This window comes from Opisthocomus hoazin, chromosome 4, assembly GCF_030867145.1.
Source record: "Opisthocomus hoazin isolate bOpiHoa1 chromosome 4, bOpiHoa1.hap1, whole genome shotgun sequence".
In the NCBI taxonomy this organism is placed as follows: domain Eukaryota; kingdom Metazoa; phylum Chordata; class Aves; order Opisthocomiformes; family Opisthocomidae; genus Opisthocomus; species Opisthocomus hoazin.
Genome location: NC_134417.1, coordinates 4,331,179 through 4,352,858, shown reverse-complemented (window position 1 = coordinate 4,352,858; position 21,680 = coordinate 4,331,179). Strand labels below are relative to the sequence as shown.

The 21,680-nt window shown below is 38.5% G+C and overlaps 1 protein-coding gene across 3 annotated transcripts in view; it reads right to left on the bottom strand.

Annotated features, from left to right (window-relative positions):
- The window catches only part of STAG1 (STAG1 cohesin complex component), a 198,063-nt gene that overhangs the window by 117,919 nt on the left and 58,464 nt on the right, over positions 1–21,680 (bottom strand). For all 3 annotated transcript variants that reach the window (XM_075417654.1, XM_075417653.1, XM_075417652.1), the window contains 2 exons: positions 20,998–21,162; positions 7,031–7,127 (listed from right to left, as the gene is read on the bottom strand). In XM_075417654.1, coding sequence (XP_075273769.1) covers positions 7,031–7,127; positions 20,998–21,162 — 262 coding nt within the window. The remainder of the gene's footprint in view (positions 1–7,030; positions 7,128–20,997; positions 21,163–21,680) is intronic.

The window sequence follows — 21,680 nt, the reverse complement described above, 5'->3', positions numbered from 1 at the left end:
GACTTTACGAAGTAGTACACAGGAGTAGAATGTACACTTTGCTCCATACTTACAAGGAGTGCTTTTGTTTTCAGCAGAGATTTGAACATATTACACAGAACTGGCAGTGCAGAACTTGCTATCAGACTATTATTTCAAAGGTAATTTGTCTTTCCTTACATTATAATTTGCTCTAAAATATTCTAGTATTGCAAGCTCTGTCAATTAATAAAATTATTTTAAATTATTTGAAAATTTATGTTAATTCATGTTAATAAATTGGTTAATAAGTCGATTTAAAGCCAGCTTATTTTTGGTCTGCTGTCATACTTGAAACATGAATAGTTAAATATATTCAGGTAGAAAGTAATAAAAAAAAATATGTTTGGCTTAAATTACCGTCGCTCCTGTAACCAATTCATAGGGTGAAATCTTGGACTGAAGTCAGACCTCAACACAGCAGGTATTTCATTCAGATTTGGAAACCACAGACCAGTATGCCCTTCCTTCACGTCCCCTGTACTGAAAGGTCAGCAAATTCCTGCTTTTTTTTTTTTCCACTAGTCTCTGAAAGTAGTAGGATGCACATTTAAGAAAAAGATGCTATTAGTTCACAGGTGGCTACAAAATGTGATGTACTATTTAAAATCTTTTTTACATTTTCAGATGTGATTTTTTTTTAATTTTTCAAGGTTTCCCATCCCCAGAAGAGTTAGGGAGATGCAAAACTCAAAAGAACAAAAACAAAAAAGTTGTAGCTTTTTCTCCCATAGCCAAATAAACTTTGAAGAGCTAAAGAACAGCAAAAAAAATAGTAAGGAAGAAAGAGTACATGAGATGAAAAGTATAGATATTATTCAGCAACGAAGAGGAAGAAAAATCTTTTTGGTTTAAAAACAATATACACAAGGAAACTAAAGTTTTAGTTTCAAGAATGTCAATAAACATCAAAAGTTTGTACTTTTCCACAAAAAATTAATTTTGACGTAACCACATTAATTGTCAGGTGTTTGATATGAACTTTTTAACCTTACCTATCTTCCTTTAAAGAACTGAAGTGATGAAACATTAATGCATGCCTGGTAATCTCATTTATCTTCCACCCAAGCCAGTTAATAATTTGCATCTTATTTTCAGTTTGAATTTTATAAGCTTTCACTTCAAGATAAACACGCTGTAAAAATTACCTCAAGGCTCAGAAACAAAAGTACAAAGTTCAGATCTAGTTTATCTACACCATGCGTGAAATTAAAATTAAAATTAAGTCATTTCCAGCTTTCAGCCTTACCTTCCCATTTTTGAATGTTAACAGCATGTTTTTAACTGCCTCATGTAGTTATTGGGGGTGTATTTATTCCTGTATACTGTGCATACAAAACATTTTATACATCATTGACATTACTACAACTGAGTAAGCATCAATTTTTTTTAATGCATATTAATCCTTTAATTTGCAAATTCTCCCCTATACTCACACACTAAAAAGGGATTTTGCTGAAGAAACTCTGAGAAACCGTATTTTATACCCTTCATAAAAATACAGGCTCCAATGCAATGAATAGCATTATTTTCTAATTTGTTCAAAATACTAAATGTTTATTATATCGACTTAATAATACACGAATGAGTGAAGAGATAAAGCTTTTTAACACATGCCAAAGCCAGCAACATTTCTCACTAACAACTGCAGTTCCTTAGGAAAGGACCATTTGCAGGAAATTATATTGATCAAGCAGTCTTCTTGCCATGCTCAGTAACGTCCATCTGTATAAAGTGATATTATTCCATCGATCACAAAACAAAACTGTGTACAAATAAATGAGGAAAGACTATTTTTTTAAACCATTGTTCTATTTACAATGTGATAGCCCCTATTAAAATATTATTATTCAGAATAAATAACACTATTTCCTGGCTAATTCACTTTCTGAAATCCTGTCCAACAGCAAAGCAAGCAGTTACTTGTTATTTTCTTTTCCAGACCATACAATGGCCACTTTACGGTGCTTGTTCATGGTTTTAGCCTTCAATTTACTTTGGCAAAACAGAAATCTATTAGCTGGCCCTTAACGAAGAGCACAGAACATTAATAAAAATCAAAATGAGCATGCATTCTGCATTCAAACAAGCTAACTCCTAAGTCCTGCACTTGTTGGCTCAGTTTGCAGCACTCAATCACAGAATTTTTCAGAAGATCGTACTAGAACAGGGGAGGAACAACTCGAGATTCAAGGCTCAAGCTGGAAGAGAGTGTGGATCCCCAAGTGTCTGATTCACAAGGAAAAATTCCAAAAATATGTCCCTCTTTAAGCACTGGGCAAAAAATTCATACTCAAGATTCCTGCCTACTCACAACTGAAAAAACCCCAACCCTGAACAACACCAGCAACCAAGGCTGACAGGTGGCAGTTTGAACACTTGTTCCTTAACACAAGAATCTACAGAGAAGATATTGCAGGGAAAAATAAGGTATGAGAAACATCGTATAAAGGAAATTCGCCTGCTTCTTTCACCGTCTACTCCTAAAAAAAACCTTCAGTGTGCCAAATCACAAAAATACTTCAATGGAGAGCTCCTTACGACCCAGAGAAGGCTACAACACTGCTAAGAATTTAACAGTAAGGGAGTTCCACCAGATTTGTTTTGTCACTAACTGGTGTCTCAGAGCTGTCTGACAGAGGTATGGGTAGCAGTGGAAGCAGTGCTCAAACCAATTGGGAAAAGCTGCTTAAGAATGTACAGGTTTCTGGCTTACCTATCAGAAAAGAAATGAGAGGGAAGGAGAGGGATGGGAGGGGAAGAACGGGAACTATTTCACTATATACGTGAAAGCAGTCAAGTAGTTCTCTTCTTGAACTATGTGAGAGACCTTTTTTCCCTGCAGAAGAAAGCTGCTTTTTTTACACGGACTCGATGGGTTGGTTTGTCCTTCACAGCTAAGAGGCTGTTTCAACCACTAATTGCTTCTGGTTAGGAAAAAAACCCAATATTTATTCCACAAGCATGGCTCTCCGCCTTTAAAACGTAGAAAGGTCAGAGTGTTTGTGGGGTTTTCTGCTTGTTTTATATCAATAACAGAAGGCAAAGGCAGACAGTACTGCAGATACCCCAGTCAGCTCTAAATCCATGGAGCTCCAGAAATGGAAACAGTCTGGTTGTCATAGCAGCAGAGCGTGATACCTGAGCTAATTACTCAGTCTGAGAGGCAGAGCTAATTAGCCCAGATGCAGCATCATACTGACACAGTTATAATCCTTCCGGGACCTGGGCATGCATATTGCTGATTAGACATTTCAGCTTGCTTGCAGCTAGCTCAGAGATCTCAGCATACTACACAGTGCTCTACGTAACTGTTTAAAAAAAAAAAAAAAAGGAAATAAAGCAAAAATATGTTGCTACAAAGAAGAAAGCAATGGACAAGAGCTCTTGAAAAAAAAACCAGAAAACTCTGAACACTGATCACGCCCGTACAGTTCCAACCCCCAGCCAAGTGAAAGTTATTTGAAAAATTGAATTTATCATTACGACAGCCTGAACTAAAAAAAGTTCCCTGTTATCTAAAAATACAAACCCCTAAATTAAGTTCCTGACAGAGAAGTAAGAAGGTAAATACACCACCACCTGCGTTACAGATTGTGAATAGTGTGGAAAATAAACACCTACTACCAACAAACAAACCTGTTTTTTCCAAGGACTGGAACCAGCATATATTTGCTCTTTTTCCAGGAAGAAAAAGTATTTTAAAACTAACTTTTTCATCTTTCTAAGGTACCATCTGACACAAGATTCTCCCTGTAGAAGACGAAACGCATTTTAAAGGGGCGGGAAACAAAAAGTAAATAGGTGATTTTATCACTCTTTGTTAACTATTTTTCTGCCACAGAAATACAATATAACATCATGGAGAAGACTACAGAGACAAAATGTGAAAGGCAGGGATTTTTGATGGTATTCTTGAAGAAAAAAATGGCAAGATAAAAGAAAAAAAATTTAAGAAACTATTTTTCCTTCTTTGTAAACAAAACCAGCAAAGGCAACAAACATACAGATTGAGCAGACAAACTAGTGGAAAGCTGGCATGAAAAGTGATTTGACTCCCGTACAAATCTAATTATCAAATTGAGATGCTTTTTGTAGTTCAATAGGACAAATATCTAATTCATACCAAATGATCCTTTAAAAATCCAGGAAGATTACTGAAGTCATGCTAAAAACAAATCTCTCCTGTTTTAATGGGCATTACTGTACAAATCAGAACACGTTATAGAGCAAGTAACTGATGAAATAGATAGAAGAGCTGACAAAGGACAGATGTGCTTGAATATTTGGTTTGTATTTATTCAATTTTAAGTTGTACAGATCTTTAAAGTTCGCCTGCAAAATACATTAATTTTACAGTTTTTTTAGTACTAACAATTTACATACCATGCCTGCTTATTCATATTTACAATAGATCACTTCTCATTACAGGAACATCTCTAAGCAAAGCTGGAATATGCCAAGAGATTCATTCAAGTGTATGAGCGGCCGAAGTGAATGCGATAAATACATAAAAATCAATCTTTCATTAAATAGAAAGATATTTTTGTCAGGGTCAATACTATTGCGAAATAAAACAGTCTGGTGCCTACGTGATTTCTAATTAAAGTCAGAAAATAGGCACATGCTCTTTACCCGCCCAAATCTTTTGAAAGACATGTGATGCTAAGTGCATTTTACATATATTCAAATATCAAATAATTCTAAGCACTATTAAAATGGTAGATATCTAAACCTAGCAACACTTTCACAGTTTCCCAAGGAACCTCCTCCCAAGCTAGTTGTCCTCCTCCCTTCAAGATAATGAGCACAAAGTCAGATACATTATCAGTAAGCATTTAGATCCAACACGGTGAGAGAAGGCTGAAGAATTCGAGACAATGTTAGTGGACCAAATTGAAAAGAAGAAAATTAAGGAATATTGAGGAAGATAAAGCAGCCATTAAGATTCAAGAGGAGCTGTTATTTACCAGAAATGGAAACAAACAAGAATGTCAACAAAATCTTTAAAGGGAAACAAAAGTGTCATAACAGAGCATATGATCTTCCCATGAAAAAGAAACATGGCCTTCCTCACAGAATAGAGAAAATCCCCAGATTTCCATCCCTCGTTTCCATTAAGGACAGCTCAGTATGCATTCTACCCTAAGCGGGGTAAAATCTCTTCTGATAAAAGTTTTTACTCGTTCTAGAAAACAGGCATGTTACGGGAAATTGGGGAGAACAGAATTGTTTGCCAGGATTTTAACCCTGTTTACAGCTGTTACTGTACCCACTACAAAAATTCCACACAGAAATAAATCCCCCAAACATACTATAAATTCAGAGGATAAGTCATTTTTGCTTCCTTTCTTCTACCATTGTTGTTTGGGACCAGAAGGTCACTAAAGCAAGCTCATCAGAAACATATCCCTCAGGGTACAAAGCAGAGAACTGAAAATGGATAGAAAGTCACCATTTAAAAAAAAAAAGGAAAAAAAAAAGAAAGTAAATGACATCAGCCACTTGAAGCGCTGCTGCTTCACGGCCAATAACGGAAAGCTCTTCTGGGAAGCAATTGCTTCAGCAGCATATGGTTGACAGTGGGCATTCAGCCTGCATCAGTCAGCAACAAGAGGTTTAAAAAATATAAATCTTCTGAGCTTATAAGAGTGCTGCTTTCTGTAACAAGGAGAAAGAACGGAAGCAGAAATTAGAGAGCAGCAGGGGAATGAAGATATATTTATGACATGCCTCTACCAAAAGCTTGCATCAACAAGAATAAAAACATATGGCCAAGGATCCTTTTGGTTTAATGCTGCCCAAATTCTTAGAAAGAAGCCTGTGGGTTTGCTTTTTTTTTCATATACACCTTTAGGAGAGTGTTAAAAAAAATCAAACCAAATACAACTACTTCCACATAAGCTGCCAAACAAGCCTGAAAAATATTTTAGGGAATCTGTGTGAGCAGGACAGACACTGACGCAGGCTGGTAATCTAAACGCCAAGCTTCAGGCCTTTCACGGAATGCTTCCAGAGCTTCAGCCTTTCCTATCACCCACAAAATAAGTTTATTTCCTTGAGCTGTAAAAAAGGGTTGCTGAAGCTGCTGACGGCTCATATTTCTTCTTCTCTGATGCTTTTAACTGTACTTGGGACTTCAGCTTATACTTCAGAAGGAAGACAAGGGACTTCTACCGAGTTGATTTGATGTCTAAAGGTATATTCCCACATCAGTTACAAAATGAAGAATTTCTGAATTGTGGGTTATTTTCAATTCTAGTCAAAGCAAATTACAGGAAGCATGAGGAAACAGTAAATGGTTTGGTTCTGGGTGCCACAGAGAGAGTAGAGCTTTGTCTTTCTCTCTTTTCAAGGCTGAGTTAACTGAAAATGACAACACATGAAAAATTCATTAGAAGGTACAGCGTGGCAGCAGAATGCTAGGAAGACTGACTGCCGCATGCCTGGTAATGGAGACTGCTTAAACAGGGTATAAAAGGCAGGCCACTTGCTGCTGACTTGATAAAGTATTACAGAGGAAGAAATAAGATTGGTGCTTCATCCAGGAGAAATCTTTCTTGCTAACTGAAGTCAATGGAAGCCTGACTCCTTCCTCTTCAGTTTAAAAAAACATAATTTTCCTAGAAAGAAAGAAAAAATAGCAAAGTTCAGGTATAGCTACACCTACCAATTCATGTAATAAAAAAAAATGGGAAGAAATAGAAAGGGGAAGTAAAGATACGCCTACCTTGAATGACAGATCTTTTGTCTCCTTTTCCTGATGAGTGTCTCTGTGAGGATTTGTACACTTTAGGATGATGACAGGAAAGTGAGAAAAAGAAAGGGTAGGCCCTTGACAAACAAGCTTTAAATAAAATTATTCCTGAACGTAGACAATATTTCTACATCAACCATGCATACGACGAGTACCAATCCATGTGCCTCCCACATCTTTACCAGCATTTGCACTAATACACGTTTGTATGACTGTCAGATTTATTCTATACAACTTGTTTCCAACGTTCTGTACCTCGACATCCTGAACACTGGATAAAGAAGTTGATTAAATCCAGAAGTGCTATGTCCCTGTCTTGTTTATATGATTCAATCCAGTCGTCCACCACAGACTGTCAAGAAAAAAAGAATACTTATCAGAGACTCTTAAAAAGTATTTTATTAAAGGCAAATGAATTATTCTTTTCAGAATATAATTTATATAATTTTATAACTGAGCATTTATTTTGCATGATTATACATGTGTACAAATTCAAAAATCTATACACCTTCTCTCAGGGTGGAGACAGAACAAATATTGTTAGAGAACAGAACTATATGCATTGTTTTCTGGTATTATAATTGTAGAAGATACAGGCTCAAATTGAAATTACTGTAATTCCTCAAAACTCTACTTGCAGTATTTATCCAGTTTCAAAATTGCATTGAAAAAAACCCACACACTACGATTCCATTCAGAATGACCAACACGTATTCCCAGTAAACCAATGAGTAGAAACACTTTGCAATAAAAACTGAATTTATATTTCATAGTGAACATCTCAGTAGTTATAAAGGCCAAAGTAGTGTATCAGTCATTCAGAAACACCGTCGACAGTTCAGGACGACAGAATGCAACGAGGAATACTTTGTAAATAAAAATAATACACAGAAGTTGGTCTTACAGTGTTTAAGAGTCAATAAGCCACCTGAATCACAGTATATGAAGCCAAGTCACAGTTTCAAACCGCACTCAGAACTATAAGTAGCCAGGAGGTATTTTTATAATCACTGTTACGCAGGTGTAGCATGCAGTCATCATTATGACTAATAGCAGGGAGGAGGACAGAAAGCATACAGGTGTCAAAAACATTTGTCATACATTAATCTCTGGGGACAGAAAATGTGCCTCAGTAGCTTGATGAGAAAGGGCACTAAATGAATTTTGCCAATCAACATTAAAGTGCAATCCCAGCACCAGAAAGAGCTAATGGCAGATATACACCAGCTGAAAGGAATGCAGAGATGTACAACAGCAAAGCCTAGAGCTGCTTCCCATGCAGATACCTCACCTTCCAGCTCTGACTACAGAACCCTCTCAGAGCTGTGCAGACCCACCATTTTTAAAACTCCAGAGGTAGGTAAAATGAAGCAGTGAGGACAAAGCAAATAAAATAACTACAGAAATGCTTAAAAACTGTTCTAGAAAAGCAAGAGGGTTGCGTGAGGTCTTTTTCAGTCTGCTTCACGGTTTAAGGAAGACAAGCATGGCTTCCTTTCATATCATTAAAATACAGTATTCCAAGTTCCTCAGTTACATAAACATCGAAGGTAAGAAACTGTGTATATTTAATGTAAACAAATACTATGCTTTACTTATTTTATGCAGAAAAAAAAAATCTTTACTGTTCCATACATGTGGCAGCATTAATTAAGAAAGCTTGATTACACTATCAGAGCACATCTTGCAAATGGAGTTATTTTATTTTGGAGTTCAGGTTCACAATGGATTTCTATAAAATTAATTTTAAAAAACGCTAAACACACACACACATCCCCCAACCAGCTTCCAACCATGCTGAAAAAGAATTAATAGGAAAGACAAAATCCAAATAATTCAACGTCTCAGAAAAATTTTGCCTCTTTCTAAACTGGTAGACATGAGGATAGGATCTTGAAAAATCCCTCTCTAGCTTATCCAAGTGCAAACTTCCCTGATTGCCAGTGGGACCTTAGAAAGCGTACGAGAAAAGGGAAGCAGCAAGAAAACAGTTGTGTGTGTACTACAGACATACACAACGCTGTGAACTGAGCCAAAACACTCCATGTTTAACACAGCTCACTATACTTGTTCTTAACCCAAGACAGGATCAGACTATCGGTATTACCATGTTATTCAACAACCAGCAAACCAGCACGAATCTCTAAACACTCAGTTTGCAAGGAAACTAAGTTTTTAGAGGTTTTGTCTACCAAGACACACACACGCACAGTAGGAGAAGCAATTTTATGAAGAGGTCCATCTGCTACTTTGAAGAAATTAAAAAGGAAGTCTTGGCCTTAAATTAATTTTCACAAAAGTTGAGGAAACATCAAGCAGTAGCACAAAACCAGTCATCTTGAATGTTTCACTGTTATTTCATCATGAATTTAGACTTGTTCCTGTAAGCATCAATCATGGCAATCAGTCAGCAGAATTCTCCAGGGCACACAAAACCAAATGTAGCCAAATGTAAAAACTATTTACTAAACCAAATATTGACAAAGCTTAATGACCAGACTTGCTGGTGTACTACCAACTTCAAACATTTGTTTGAACAGCTATATTAGCATAGATATCAGAACAACATGCAATTGCCAGTAGCTCTTTTTTTCACTGAAGAAAACAGTAGCTGTGCTGGGTCAGACCACAGGTTCACCTCCCCAACAGGGCTTATACACATAGGGAAAAGCATAAGAATAAATGGGGGCAAGGGCAAGAATACACTGATACTTCTGAGTTACACTCCCAGACCCTTAAGACCACAGTGTATTTCTTCTCTCATGAATGAGTGTCTGAACCAGAAAGTTTTATACCTACACCATCAAGCAGCAATGTGTCTCAAGGTTAATTATTCACTGAAAAAAAGAATTGTTTTGTTTTAAACCCGCCAATTGTTAGATCCATTTGATGCCACATACTTCTTATGGAAGAAGAGAAAACAAACCTCAACCCCCTATTTGTCTTTTCCATGCTCCCATCTGGTCACCTTCCTTGAGGCAGAAGAATGCTACTCTGCGCCCTGTAGCTTGCACAGAAATACTTCCATATCTTTATCTTCGCTCACTCTTGTCACACATCTCTTCACAGTTTCTGAAGTCTACCGCATTCTTCTCCGAGCCTGGGAAACCTCAGATGCTTTTCCTGAGTGTTAATAACTAGTTTGCCAGTATCTGCGTGCCGTCCACAGCCCAGTTTCACATAAAGCGTTCCCTGTAGAAGCAAGGCTGGCCTGAGAGATTTCTTTCCACGTTCACTTTTACTCCTGTTTCTTGCTACAACGTACTGCCCCTTCGGCTATAACACTGCAACTGTTTCTGGACTGTGCTATAACTATTGCCAGTGAACCCATCGGGACTAAAAAAAAAGGCAGAGTGGAGGGGCAAGACTTGGAGGAATATATTTCAATTTTGCTTCTGCTTCTTTTAAACAATTATTCAACTGATTTTTGCAGCAGTACCTCAAAGCCAGTGCATCAGTGCAGCTCATCTCCCTTCTGATACTTTTTGTCTCTTTACACAAACAGAACTGTGAGGCACTTGCTATGTCCTTGGGTGCTAAGGGCCCGCTCTGTCCTATCTAGCGTAATACTTGTATTTTCAACCCTGAACCATAATGCAATTCACAGAAAAATAAAGACTAGCAGCTGATCTCCAGACCCACAGAGCAGACTTGAGCCAATGCAGAGTCTTTAGTGGCATCAGTAGATAAAGAAAGCAGCAAAATCCGAGTGAAGGTTCCGAGCAGGGACAGCAGGCAAAGACTGCCTCGTGTGTTCTCTGGACCTAGCAGAGGACTGACAAAGCTGTAAAGAAAAATTGGAATGTCTGGGCAGGATTCATCTCACCTAGCTGTACATGCACAGCCCAGATAGTCACACAAGCTAGTCACTCCCCTTATACTCGACGCAGCGTGTATGTGTGTCCACACACGCGTACACATCTACAGTCAATCTTCAGCGGAGCTGTCAGCATAGTTCATCTGTCCGGAGCAGGTATGCGCCCTGAGATGAGATGGCTCCTGATTGCACTAAGTAGATCTCCACCGACTGGCTGAGGAGCTTAGGGTGACGAGGCACATACAGGCACCTGACCTGTCGCCATCAGCACAGTCACACAAATTGTATTCACTAAGCCCTAAAAACTGGAGGGGTACTTTCAGTGTATCAAAATAACACCCACAGATGTACATCACTCAACCCCTCATGCACACTTGGCATGCTTGTTGGTAAATTTTTTTAGAGATTACAGTTTAAGGCAACAGGAGATAATGAAGCCAGACTACATATGCTACAACAGTTGGAACTTCATCAAACTGTTGACTTTTGATGTAACAGAAAAGAGCTATAAAAACTGAAAATATCAGGATGAAAAAATAAAAATTACACACATCAGCCCTAAAATAGAGACAAGTATCAACTGAACCAAGAAAAAACAGCAGTAGTCCAAATACCAGGAAAACGTTCTCATACAAGTGAAAAAAATTAAAGAACAGGCAATAATGTAACAAATGGTGCAAAGAGCAATCATTGCCGGAAAAGGAATTACTCTGCATAAACATGCATAGAGAGAAAGACTCCTGTCAAAAACAAGGATTCGTAACCAACAGTCCACAGGGTACAGCAAACCCTCCTGGATGATTTTATCTTGTTAGCAGCCTCCACCCAGCCACCCTGTTTGCAAGAGCTTCTCAGACACAAGCAAAGAGCAAACTCAGGGCGACAACCCACATCTGGTCACCATCTTGCCCAGACATATCCTGCCCTGGCCCCCTCCCTGCCATCTGTCCCAAACACAGAACTGATATTGCAGTGAAGGCACACACGGTGACAGGAGAAGGGAAGGACCAGACAGCTCGTTAGAAAGGAAGTAGCTACAAGCGGGCTCCATCCACCAGAAGAATTCATCCTCACAAGAGTCGTGTTCCCTACTTCTGAGAAACACTTATGAAAGATGGTAGGAAGAGATTGCCTGAGTTGTTCTGATGGTACCCATTTGCTTGCAGATGTTTCTACCTTCAGGTGCAGTATAAAGCATGGATTTACCACAAGGAAGCGTGCACTTGGCTGCTGTGCATGAAATACATGATAAATTCAGCATTCCTGGGAAGCACCAGACCTACAGTACATGTGGTACTCTGCCCAGGTGCAGGAGACCCATGCTTTTGGGACTCACCAAATTCAAGGCACATGCACAAGGCACGGGCTCCCCTGACAACGAGGTTATGAAGCACGTCAAGCGAGAAACTGCACAAAAAACTCTTCAGCTGCTCATCTTCATTGCCAGACTGGAGTGAGGCAAGCAGTACTGGAATTAAATTTTAAGCAAAGTAAAAATTATCTAGCTCATTTACAGGTAACAACTCAAGATTTCTCCAGCAACAGCCACATGACCCCCTTTCACTCCCTGCTGTCCGAGAACAACTATACATATAGATATACACATTCATACATATATATGTACATATATATAGATATACATATATACATAGATGCACTGCATCTTTGGGTCAGTCACCATAGCAAGTCTATAGAAGTACATGTGACAAAAATGAGACTCTTAAGCATATTTTTTTTAAAATCTGAACATGCTTGTACTCTTATGAGAACTGAGTGAAAAATCAAGGTCTTCTGCAAACAGCAGACGATGTATAGCAGCACATGGTCAGTGCAGAGATTTTCAAAAGCCTGTAACAGCTTTCAAGAGTAGCTCACAATAATTAACCCCGGTGATTCTGTTTTAAGAACCACCATGCAGCATAATTTCATGAACATGCCAAACAGGCAACCCTACAGAAACAAGGAGCTTAGAGAAAGTCAAGCAAGTAGCACAATAGATCCATAGTCTGAGTAAACAACTTAAAATCAATCACGGAGACTTGCAGATATATTGACCTTCACATCTCAAAGTCTGCTAAAAGATAAATAAGAACATTTTCTAGTACTGAAGAGCAAACAGCAGCTCGGATTGTTAGTAAAAGCAGAAGTCTGATGCAATGAATGAAATAAAGAAGTTAGTTATCTTATTACCTCCTGGAGGCTTTACAGCTATGAATCTATTTCATATTCCTTCAGTGCAAGAACATTACTGCATTTAGGAGCATTAAGAGCTGGAGGAACCAGAGGGACTAACTGCAGATGATACCTTGCCAGGTCGTGCAAATTAGCATGGTCCTACTAAATATTAATGAAAGTTGATTTAAAAAAAAGCTATTTCACAATTTAAATGAAGTAACAACCTGGCAGCAGTGCTACTAACACACAGTGAAAACAAATGACACTATATACAAAGTGTATGTTCAAGTGTAAGATCTGAGTCAACTGTAAACCAAGGCAAATCAAGTATAAAGAACATTTAAACAATTTGCCATTTCATACAACTGATCATGGACATGCTTCACTTGCAGTGAACATGACAGAACATAAAAATGACTCTAGCATGGGCATGCAGTGTGTTTACATTAAAGCTATGAAATAAACCCAAAATCAAAGCTCGTACTAACATCTGCCAAAAAACATAGTCACTCCAATGAAATTCGAAGCCTATTAAAACAAAAAAAGAATGCACAATAAAATTAAAGATTTCAATGATCTGTATAAGAGCAGCCCAAAGAGAAGATAAATGCTAGAAAATACGGTTTAATGGATAGTGAGAAGAACTTAGAGTACACTGAACATAAGAACACAGGGAAAGAAAGGGAATAGTGAAAGACTTGCAATCCTCTGTGTAAAAGTTTTTTTTAAGTGAATCTGGGAAGGTTTTTCAAAAAAGACGAGAAGTCTCTTAAGGTCAAATTTTGTGAAGATTGAAGTAATTACACAGTTACTGGCGAGAAGGTAGCTCCTAACGTGTGAAAGTATGTGCGATTTAAGATTGTGCGTTAGACTTCAGGATGACTGTTCGGCTGCATTCCAGATTGCAGGCACTAAGCCTAATACGCACCCACTGAAAAATCTAATATACGGTTAACAGAAAAGAACTGTAGATTGAGAAGCCGCAATTTATTCTTTTCCTCTAAAGATGGTTATTTTAAATTACAAAGGAGTTCACAATTTTCTAACACCTAGCTAGCACTTTTTGAAAAGCCCAAATTACTCTTTTTAATAAATCTTACTTTAATGTAACAGTAAATATTTCTCGTTCTTTCATTATAAGCAAAGATGGTAAAATCTGCTTTATGCAGTGTTTATCTCCAACTTTTTTTTCCCTGAAGCACAGAGAGGGAAGGAATACAATCCCAGAAGTGTTTATTTCCAACTAAACAAAGGGATTCATACACTTCATACAAAGATACCTGTGTTTGGCATTTCATATAAATACATATTTCTATGCAGTAGAATGGGCATTACATATCATCATGTGGGGAAATCAGCGTAACATCATACGTAACCACTTGGGGGGAAAAAACCACCACTGGAAGATATTTAGTTCTCTTATGAGAGTATTACAATGGCACAACTGAACTGGCATTACACTTCTGGTACTGGGAAAATTCTTCTTTCAAATGGATTATAATCACAGGAACTACTGAGGACGAGCACTCTCGTCCCAGCAGACCCACACTGCTCAGAGTGCATTTCCTCACCTGAGTCCTCAGAAATGACGGCTGGACCGTTCAAAAGCCTCATGTCAAGCATATTTTCTACTGTGGTCCAGAAGTTTTGTAGGTGCTAATCTCTCGCAACTGAAATGTTACACAGTTTCCAAGAGGCTGTGTCTGTTGAAGATAGGCCAATCACGGGCATCAATGGTTCTGAGACGCCACAAAGCATCAGAACTACCCACACACACTGAACATGAATATGGAAAAATCCTTAGAGGAGTGCAGAAACAAAATCAGCTATCCCAATAAGAGAGACTCATCAATTTATTAAAAACATGATTCAAGTTCCTTTGCTAGCACAACTGGTAAAGAGTTCACTGACCACTCTAGATATCTCAAGAAATGACAACATTCTAAAAAGCAAAAGACTTCTCCGGCTTTAAGTATAATGTGTATTTCCAGCTACAAATGTTTTCACACACTGCACTGCTGGCACAGGTGTTCACATTAGCAGCAAAATCATCACCCTACATCTTACTACATCACAAGGGAAAAGAAGTCTTGTGTGATGACTGCGGAAAAATACATTTGGTATTAAGGGATACCTTTCTAGTTAATGAATACTTCATCTGGTGGTTAAAATATTCCTAGAATAACAAGCATGAAAACATGTACCTAGTTTTCATTTTGCTTTTCTTTTAATTCAGTAGCATACAACCAAAAGCAAAGCAAGAAGAAATCTATCTAGCAATATAAAAACTAAATACTAGTTTAAATGACAGTAATAGTTGCAGTTATTTTACCCTCTGAACTTCAGAGAAGGCATCCTTCAACTCCTACGGAGTTTCTGAGACAGTCTGAGGAAACCTAAAGTTATTACCCATCCTTCAAGTCAGAGAATACAGCATTGTTAAAATACCACAAAGGACAAATTAAAATATGCCTTTAACACAAACCACATGGATAATACTTAATATCATATGTCTGTATATTATTAATCTTCACAGACCCTCTCTCCCAGAAATAGCTGAGGCAGGTGCAGAGACACTATCCACAGAGGACTACTAGCAGGGAGAAGAGACAAACTCTGGGAAGAGAAAGCCACCAAGGCTACTGAAAACACAGACACCGCATTCACCCTGAGCTGCAAGCAGACAGAGGTAGGGAGAAATCCCAAAATATTTTTTTTGTCTTCTGATTCTTTTTCTTAACTGTCATTGTGAGAGACAAGATACTGGACTTTTGGTACAATGCAGTTGCAGCTGCTCTGATGTTTTTAAGCTGAAGTATATATGTAAAAGCGAATATGTAAAACACAATTCCTCCTAAATAAGATAGATACGGTGATGGTTATACAGTCATCCCAACCAAGAATAAGTCTGAGCTGCTGCAAGAGACGAGCTGAATCAGGGAGCTGATCCAGCTGGAAAAAATCCACCAAAGACAGCGTCAGGTTCTAATTAAATCTATTTCTTGGTGTGACTACAAAACACACAAGAAAGGTGCAAAAAACATCAGCTATAGGCGTGGGAGGAGGTGGGACCAATCTGTTCAACAGCAGCCTCAGTTTATGCAAGATCAAAGCAGTCGCATAACAATTCTTTTTATCCAGAACCACTGGAAGGACTAAGGAACATTGGGATTATCTATCTTGCATAATGATTATGTAAGTAAAATAACTGTGAGATAAAATTCCAGGGAACTGCGAGAAGCAAGCAAAGCAAAGCTTAATCTGTGCAGAATGCATTAGGAACCAGCTCATAAAGCAGTGCAGTCACTGGGGCTTGCTCTACCACCAGCTTCCTTCCCTGGGAGAAGCCACCCCAAGGGGCAGCCTCGCTCTCTGGGGTGACACCACATGCCTTCTCCGAGGCCAGTGCCACCTCCTGCTCCACATTCAGCAGCCCAGCTCCCCGCTGCAATGGCCAAGGTACCTGTGGCAACCAGGATAGGGGAGCAGCCACTGCAGCGAGACCTGGGGGGGAACGATGATGTTCAAAGGGGGATCGATGATGTTCAAAACTTTGGCTCTGCCTCTATGGTTGCTAAGGTTGGCTCACCCAAACCTCTAATTAACGGAAACTCGTATTACTATTACTACAGAAAAATGAGGGTTGGAAAAGATGATGTTGGCTTAATACAAGAATGGGTGCAATTCCATGGTCTGAGCTATGCAGTGAGGTAGTATACAGACCACAATGGTCTATTTCTGACCTAAATGCTACGAAAATAGAAAAACCACTGAAATTATATAGTATATGTCATATTAACAAGATGCAAAAAGACATCAGCTCTTTGGAGGAACTGACTATCTTGCATTTCTTACACAGATCATGAAGCCTCAAAGTGACAGAAAGAGATACTGGAGGTACCAGGAATTTCAATCAGAAAGGAATTTCAGATACAGATGTCGACATCTAAACATCATCCAAACTTGATACATTATGATAAAAAGAACTGGCAACCATGCCAGTAAGATGTTAATGCATGAAGAACAAAAAAGCACTGCTGAAAGTGGTCAGAGTGTTTCCTTCACCTCCTTCATATTATTTCCAACAGATCAAACATGTCATTAGAAGGGACGCATACCTTTTATTTTTGAGGTACTAATTTTGAACCTGTCTGCAACACACAGGTGGATAAACACTGAAAATCAGTATAATATTGAAAATATCATTAACATTTCAGAAATATTTTAAGTTAATATTAATGAAAGATTTTTAATCCTTTCAGAAGGCAACTGATGGGAAAAAAGGTCTTATGATGTTCCTCCTCTGATACATAAACTTTCTAGCCAGCGTAGTACTGTGAACAACAGTCACAGTTTGCCAGCGTGAGCCCAGTGGGTGCAAAGACAAGAAAAATCTGAGGAACTCAAGCATAACAAACAAAAGAAACTTCTCATGCCAGGGTAAGCAGTGCTACAAATACAGCTTTACTCCAACAGTGAGGGAACCTCAAAGACTCAACAAGGTGTGCAGACAAGAACACTGAGAAACCACACACATTCTTAATTTCTGGAGAGACAAAGAACAACTGATGGCACAATGAAAAAATCCATTTCAACACACTAGAAAGCTCTCTGTCTTGTCGTTTCTTTCTCTGTGCTTGTTGGCATATAATGGAGCCATGTTTACTCTGAACCATGGCTAACCAACTACAAGATTGCTTTTATTAGCTGAGCTTAAGCAGAGGGATTAAATTTTTTTTCAAAACCAGCATCTAACCTGTAGTGAACTGCTAACATCAGTTATGGGTGACTGGTAACACACATTATATTACCGAGTAGTCGAGGCATAGATCTGTTCATGTTTTGGTGCTGAACACCTCTTACGATGACTGATGATTCTCTCTGATGTTCTGGGGGAGGCACAAATCCCCCTTGCACACAAGAACACAGAACACTTCAATGCTTGGTTTGACCAACACAGAAGGACAAACTTCATTACAGCTTATTGGTTATAATTTACTTATGAGAAATTTTCAGACGGAGGCCTAAACAAAATGTGAGATCAGTACACGCTCTTCATTTCACTGCCAGCTCAATGCCAGGGTCAGAGACCAACGCAGAAGGGACTATGCAGATCTAAGGCTGCAAGTCAGCCTCTGTGCTGGGGCTCAGCAGGAGCAGCGGAGGTTCACCCACACCCTTCATTCCCGTCAGTGTAACCTCGGGCAGTTTAGCGCATCAGAAATAGTGACACAGTCCATTCTGCCTACACAGGTTTAGAGCACAGAAATACAGTGGGTATAGCTGTACCCACAAAAACATTCAAGGAAAAACAAACAAACAAAAAAAGAGACAAATGACAAAAAGCAGAAAAGTATCACATTTGCTTAAGGAAAAAAAACATAGAGCCAAAAAAAGCTCTATGAACAGTCTTAATGAACTAACAAAATGTACCCGCAGAAAACATGGACAGCGGGTCATATTACACGTCATACACAGAGAGTTGCCAACAGAAAAACTTCTGAAGTAACGAACTGTACAAAAGGTTACAGAGCAAATTAAAACACAATGACAACAACCCGATACCACGTTAATGTGGGTATCAAATTGATTTATAGAGTTCAGATGAGACTTAACACTGACCGACACAACTAGGACTTCATAATAGAGGCAAAGATTTATATGCAAAGAGCTGTTCTGAAGTTATGTGTACTTGAAATACAAAATATTAACCTAGTTGCCCTGGAAGAACCAAACAGAAATAAGCCTGAAGAGAAGTAGTAAATGAATCCTGCTATGAGAGCCAAAATACAGGACAAACTTAAAAGAAGTGAGAATTGAATTCAGCTACAGACTTCCATGAGCTGGCAACACAAAGCCAGAAAAAATATAGCAACTAAGATTAAGTCCTGAGAGCAAACAGCAGGAGCAGGTAGATCAGAAATGAAGGCACGTGAAGTAAAATTCCCAGGTAATCTCAGAATATACTAATTGAATTCTTCTGGGTTTTCATTGCTGGAAGTAAACTTTAGAGCGCTATAGCAAAATGTAGGTTCATATTACAGGGAAAGAACTAAATATTGAGAAATCGTAGGTTCTGACAAATACAAATATATGGCACTTGTCTGGAAAGTGGCAATACTGACAAAACTACTAAAATTGACCACTAAAAATCAAAAATGCCAAGCACTCCCAGTTGTTCCATCAAAATCCCTAAGCTAAAAGTACAAAAACGCTGATAAATTTGGTTCATAGAACCTTGGTTTCATATAGGATTATTGTCCACAATTGCAAGTTAAAAAATACTAAACCACATTTTAATTGCGTCTTCTTTCCCACTACAGGGTTGGGGTTTTTTTTAATTTCTTTTATTCTGGAACATTTTTACCAGTAATAAAATCTTCAAAGGTGCACAAGCGACACACACTCCTGAAATTAAGATTGGTGCTCCCAAACATGGCTCAAGCCACTTATGGTTGTTTGCATCCCAGACCTTCAGAGAAACTTACCTATTCCTTTGCTATATGCTTAGCATTTCTTCACTGCTTAAAATGCGCTGTCTAGTTCTTCCTCAAATATGTAGGATGGGTACATTTTAAGCATGTGCGTGCACGTGCATATATACAAATACACAGACACACACATCTACATATGCATATACAAATAACAAATTTCTCAGAACAATTCCTTTGTATTTGAATATCAAAGATTTCTTAACACAAACATGTAGACAATTTCTTTTTCGAATTTCATTTGTAGAAGACTTCTGATGGCATCTCTTTCGAAATAGATGATATGTATCAAAGTCAATTCCATACATACAGTCATCAAATATCAAAGTAATCACCCATTTCTTTTCATTTGGCTCCTGAAAATACCAGCAACTCTAAGACAAACGTACTGCATAAAGCATATTGTATGTTCTGCACCACAGTAAAACCAGAAAATAGACTCCAGATGTTTCCCCAAATCCTGCCAAAAATGAAATTTGAAGAAGTGTTGAAAACCAAGCAAAGTTGGAAGCCCTGACTTAAAACATGTAGGAAGAAGAGGCACAAGGAATCTGTAGCTCTGTTAGGAGTAAATTTGTTCTGTCTTCACCTACTAGAAAAGAAGGGTCAATCCTGAATAACTGTAAATATAGCAATTACGAAGAATAAAACCTCTCATTTTCTTTCTGTTTATTACTTCTTTAAAATTACACCTCAGACCTTCCACAGACTTCAGACCAAGAGAACATTTTCAACAGCTTTCACTCATTTGAAAGACTAGATTTCTTTGGAAGACTTAGTTTTTAGCTATGCTACAAGTAACACTGAAAACGGGACTCCTAATTTGTAATTTTCTCATGTTGGTTAGCACCACAACATCAAAATAAACTAATTGATATTGCATGAGTCCTGTTTTGCTGAAATGCAAAGTAAAGGAGGTTTGCTTAAGCAACCCTTCAGTAGGACTGAGCGTTGGCTTTGCACTGCACCAGATGAACAGTGTTTTGGGCCCATCGTTTCTCCTTCGAGTGCCAAAAAAAAAATACCTGAAGCATAGTCGCTTACTAAAAGCATACAACTACTGTCAAAAACAATAATCAATAGAGGTTCTTGAGCTGGGACTCATCTGGTCCCATAAATCCTGCAAGACCACTGCAACTGATCAAAACATAAAGGAGTAAGAAACACTTCCAGAGGTGTTTCACCACAAGTATCTCAGATATTTAGCTTACAATGAAAAATTCGTCTTCAGGATGTGTCCATCTTTGTCCCCTAGACACAGAGGTAGTCTGGTCTGGTGGGGACAGCAAGAAGAATGCAAGTTGCAATGCAAAGTACTCAAAAGTGCTTGTGTCAGCAGGCGTTTTTTTGGGGGAAAAAAACCCAACCAAGTAAACAAAAAAAGCCTTGGATCCACTACTAATTTCACATACTTTTTCCTCATATAAAATTTATTGCAGGGTATTGTTTAATGGACTGCTTAATACCAGCATGTATTTTCAATTTGGAAATAATGAACAAAATAACGGAGAATTTGAAATACAAGAATTTCTAATCTCTTTTGTCTTTCAGACGTATGTACAACAGTCCTCAACTCAATCAAAGCATATTCTGTTCCTTACTTTATCATACACAGACAGTCTACTGAACTAATACTGGTTATGAAAAAACACAATTGTTTACAGAAGCGTAGCTTAGACTGAACTACTACAGTCAGGATATACTGAATTGCGAAGGGGTAACACAATTAGTTATTTTACCTGCATAGCACTTTTCCCCAGCTTAACCACTTCAAACAAAGTGACAGGGTCCCCTTCTCCGTTCTGCTGAGGGTGGCCATTAGCTCTTCCACGACTTGCTCCTCTGGCTCCAGATTCAGAACGACCCTTGTCTGCTGGAGACTTCCGAGGTTTCTTAGTGGCAGACTGGGCAAAGAAAACCAGCAGAATGAAAGTATATTATAGCTATATCTGAAATCACTCAATGTATCGTTATAAATTATGCATAAGTCTTACACACACATTTACACACTCACACATGTATATACACACAAGTGTATCGTAGAATAAGCCAGGCTGGAAGGGATCTCAGGAGGTCTCCAGCCTGACCTCCTGCTCAAGGCACGGTCAGCTGTGAAATACAACCAGGTTGCTTACAGCTTTATCTAGTCAGGTACATATATTTTTATTTATCAGTAGTTGTTGAGGAACAACATAAAAGCCACTGTCATGTCATGTCAACACTCGTATTAGTCTTCTTCAACACAAACAGATAGAATCATGGAGTCATGGAATGGTTTGGGCTGGAAGGGACCTTACAGATCATCTGGTTCCAACCCCCTGCCATGGGCAGGGACACTTTCCACCAGTCCAGGGTGCTCAGAGCCCCGTCCAACCTGGTCTTGAACACTGCCAGGGAGGGGGCAGCCACAGCTACTCTGGGC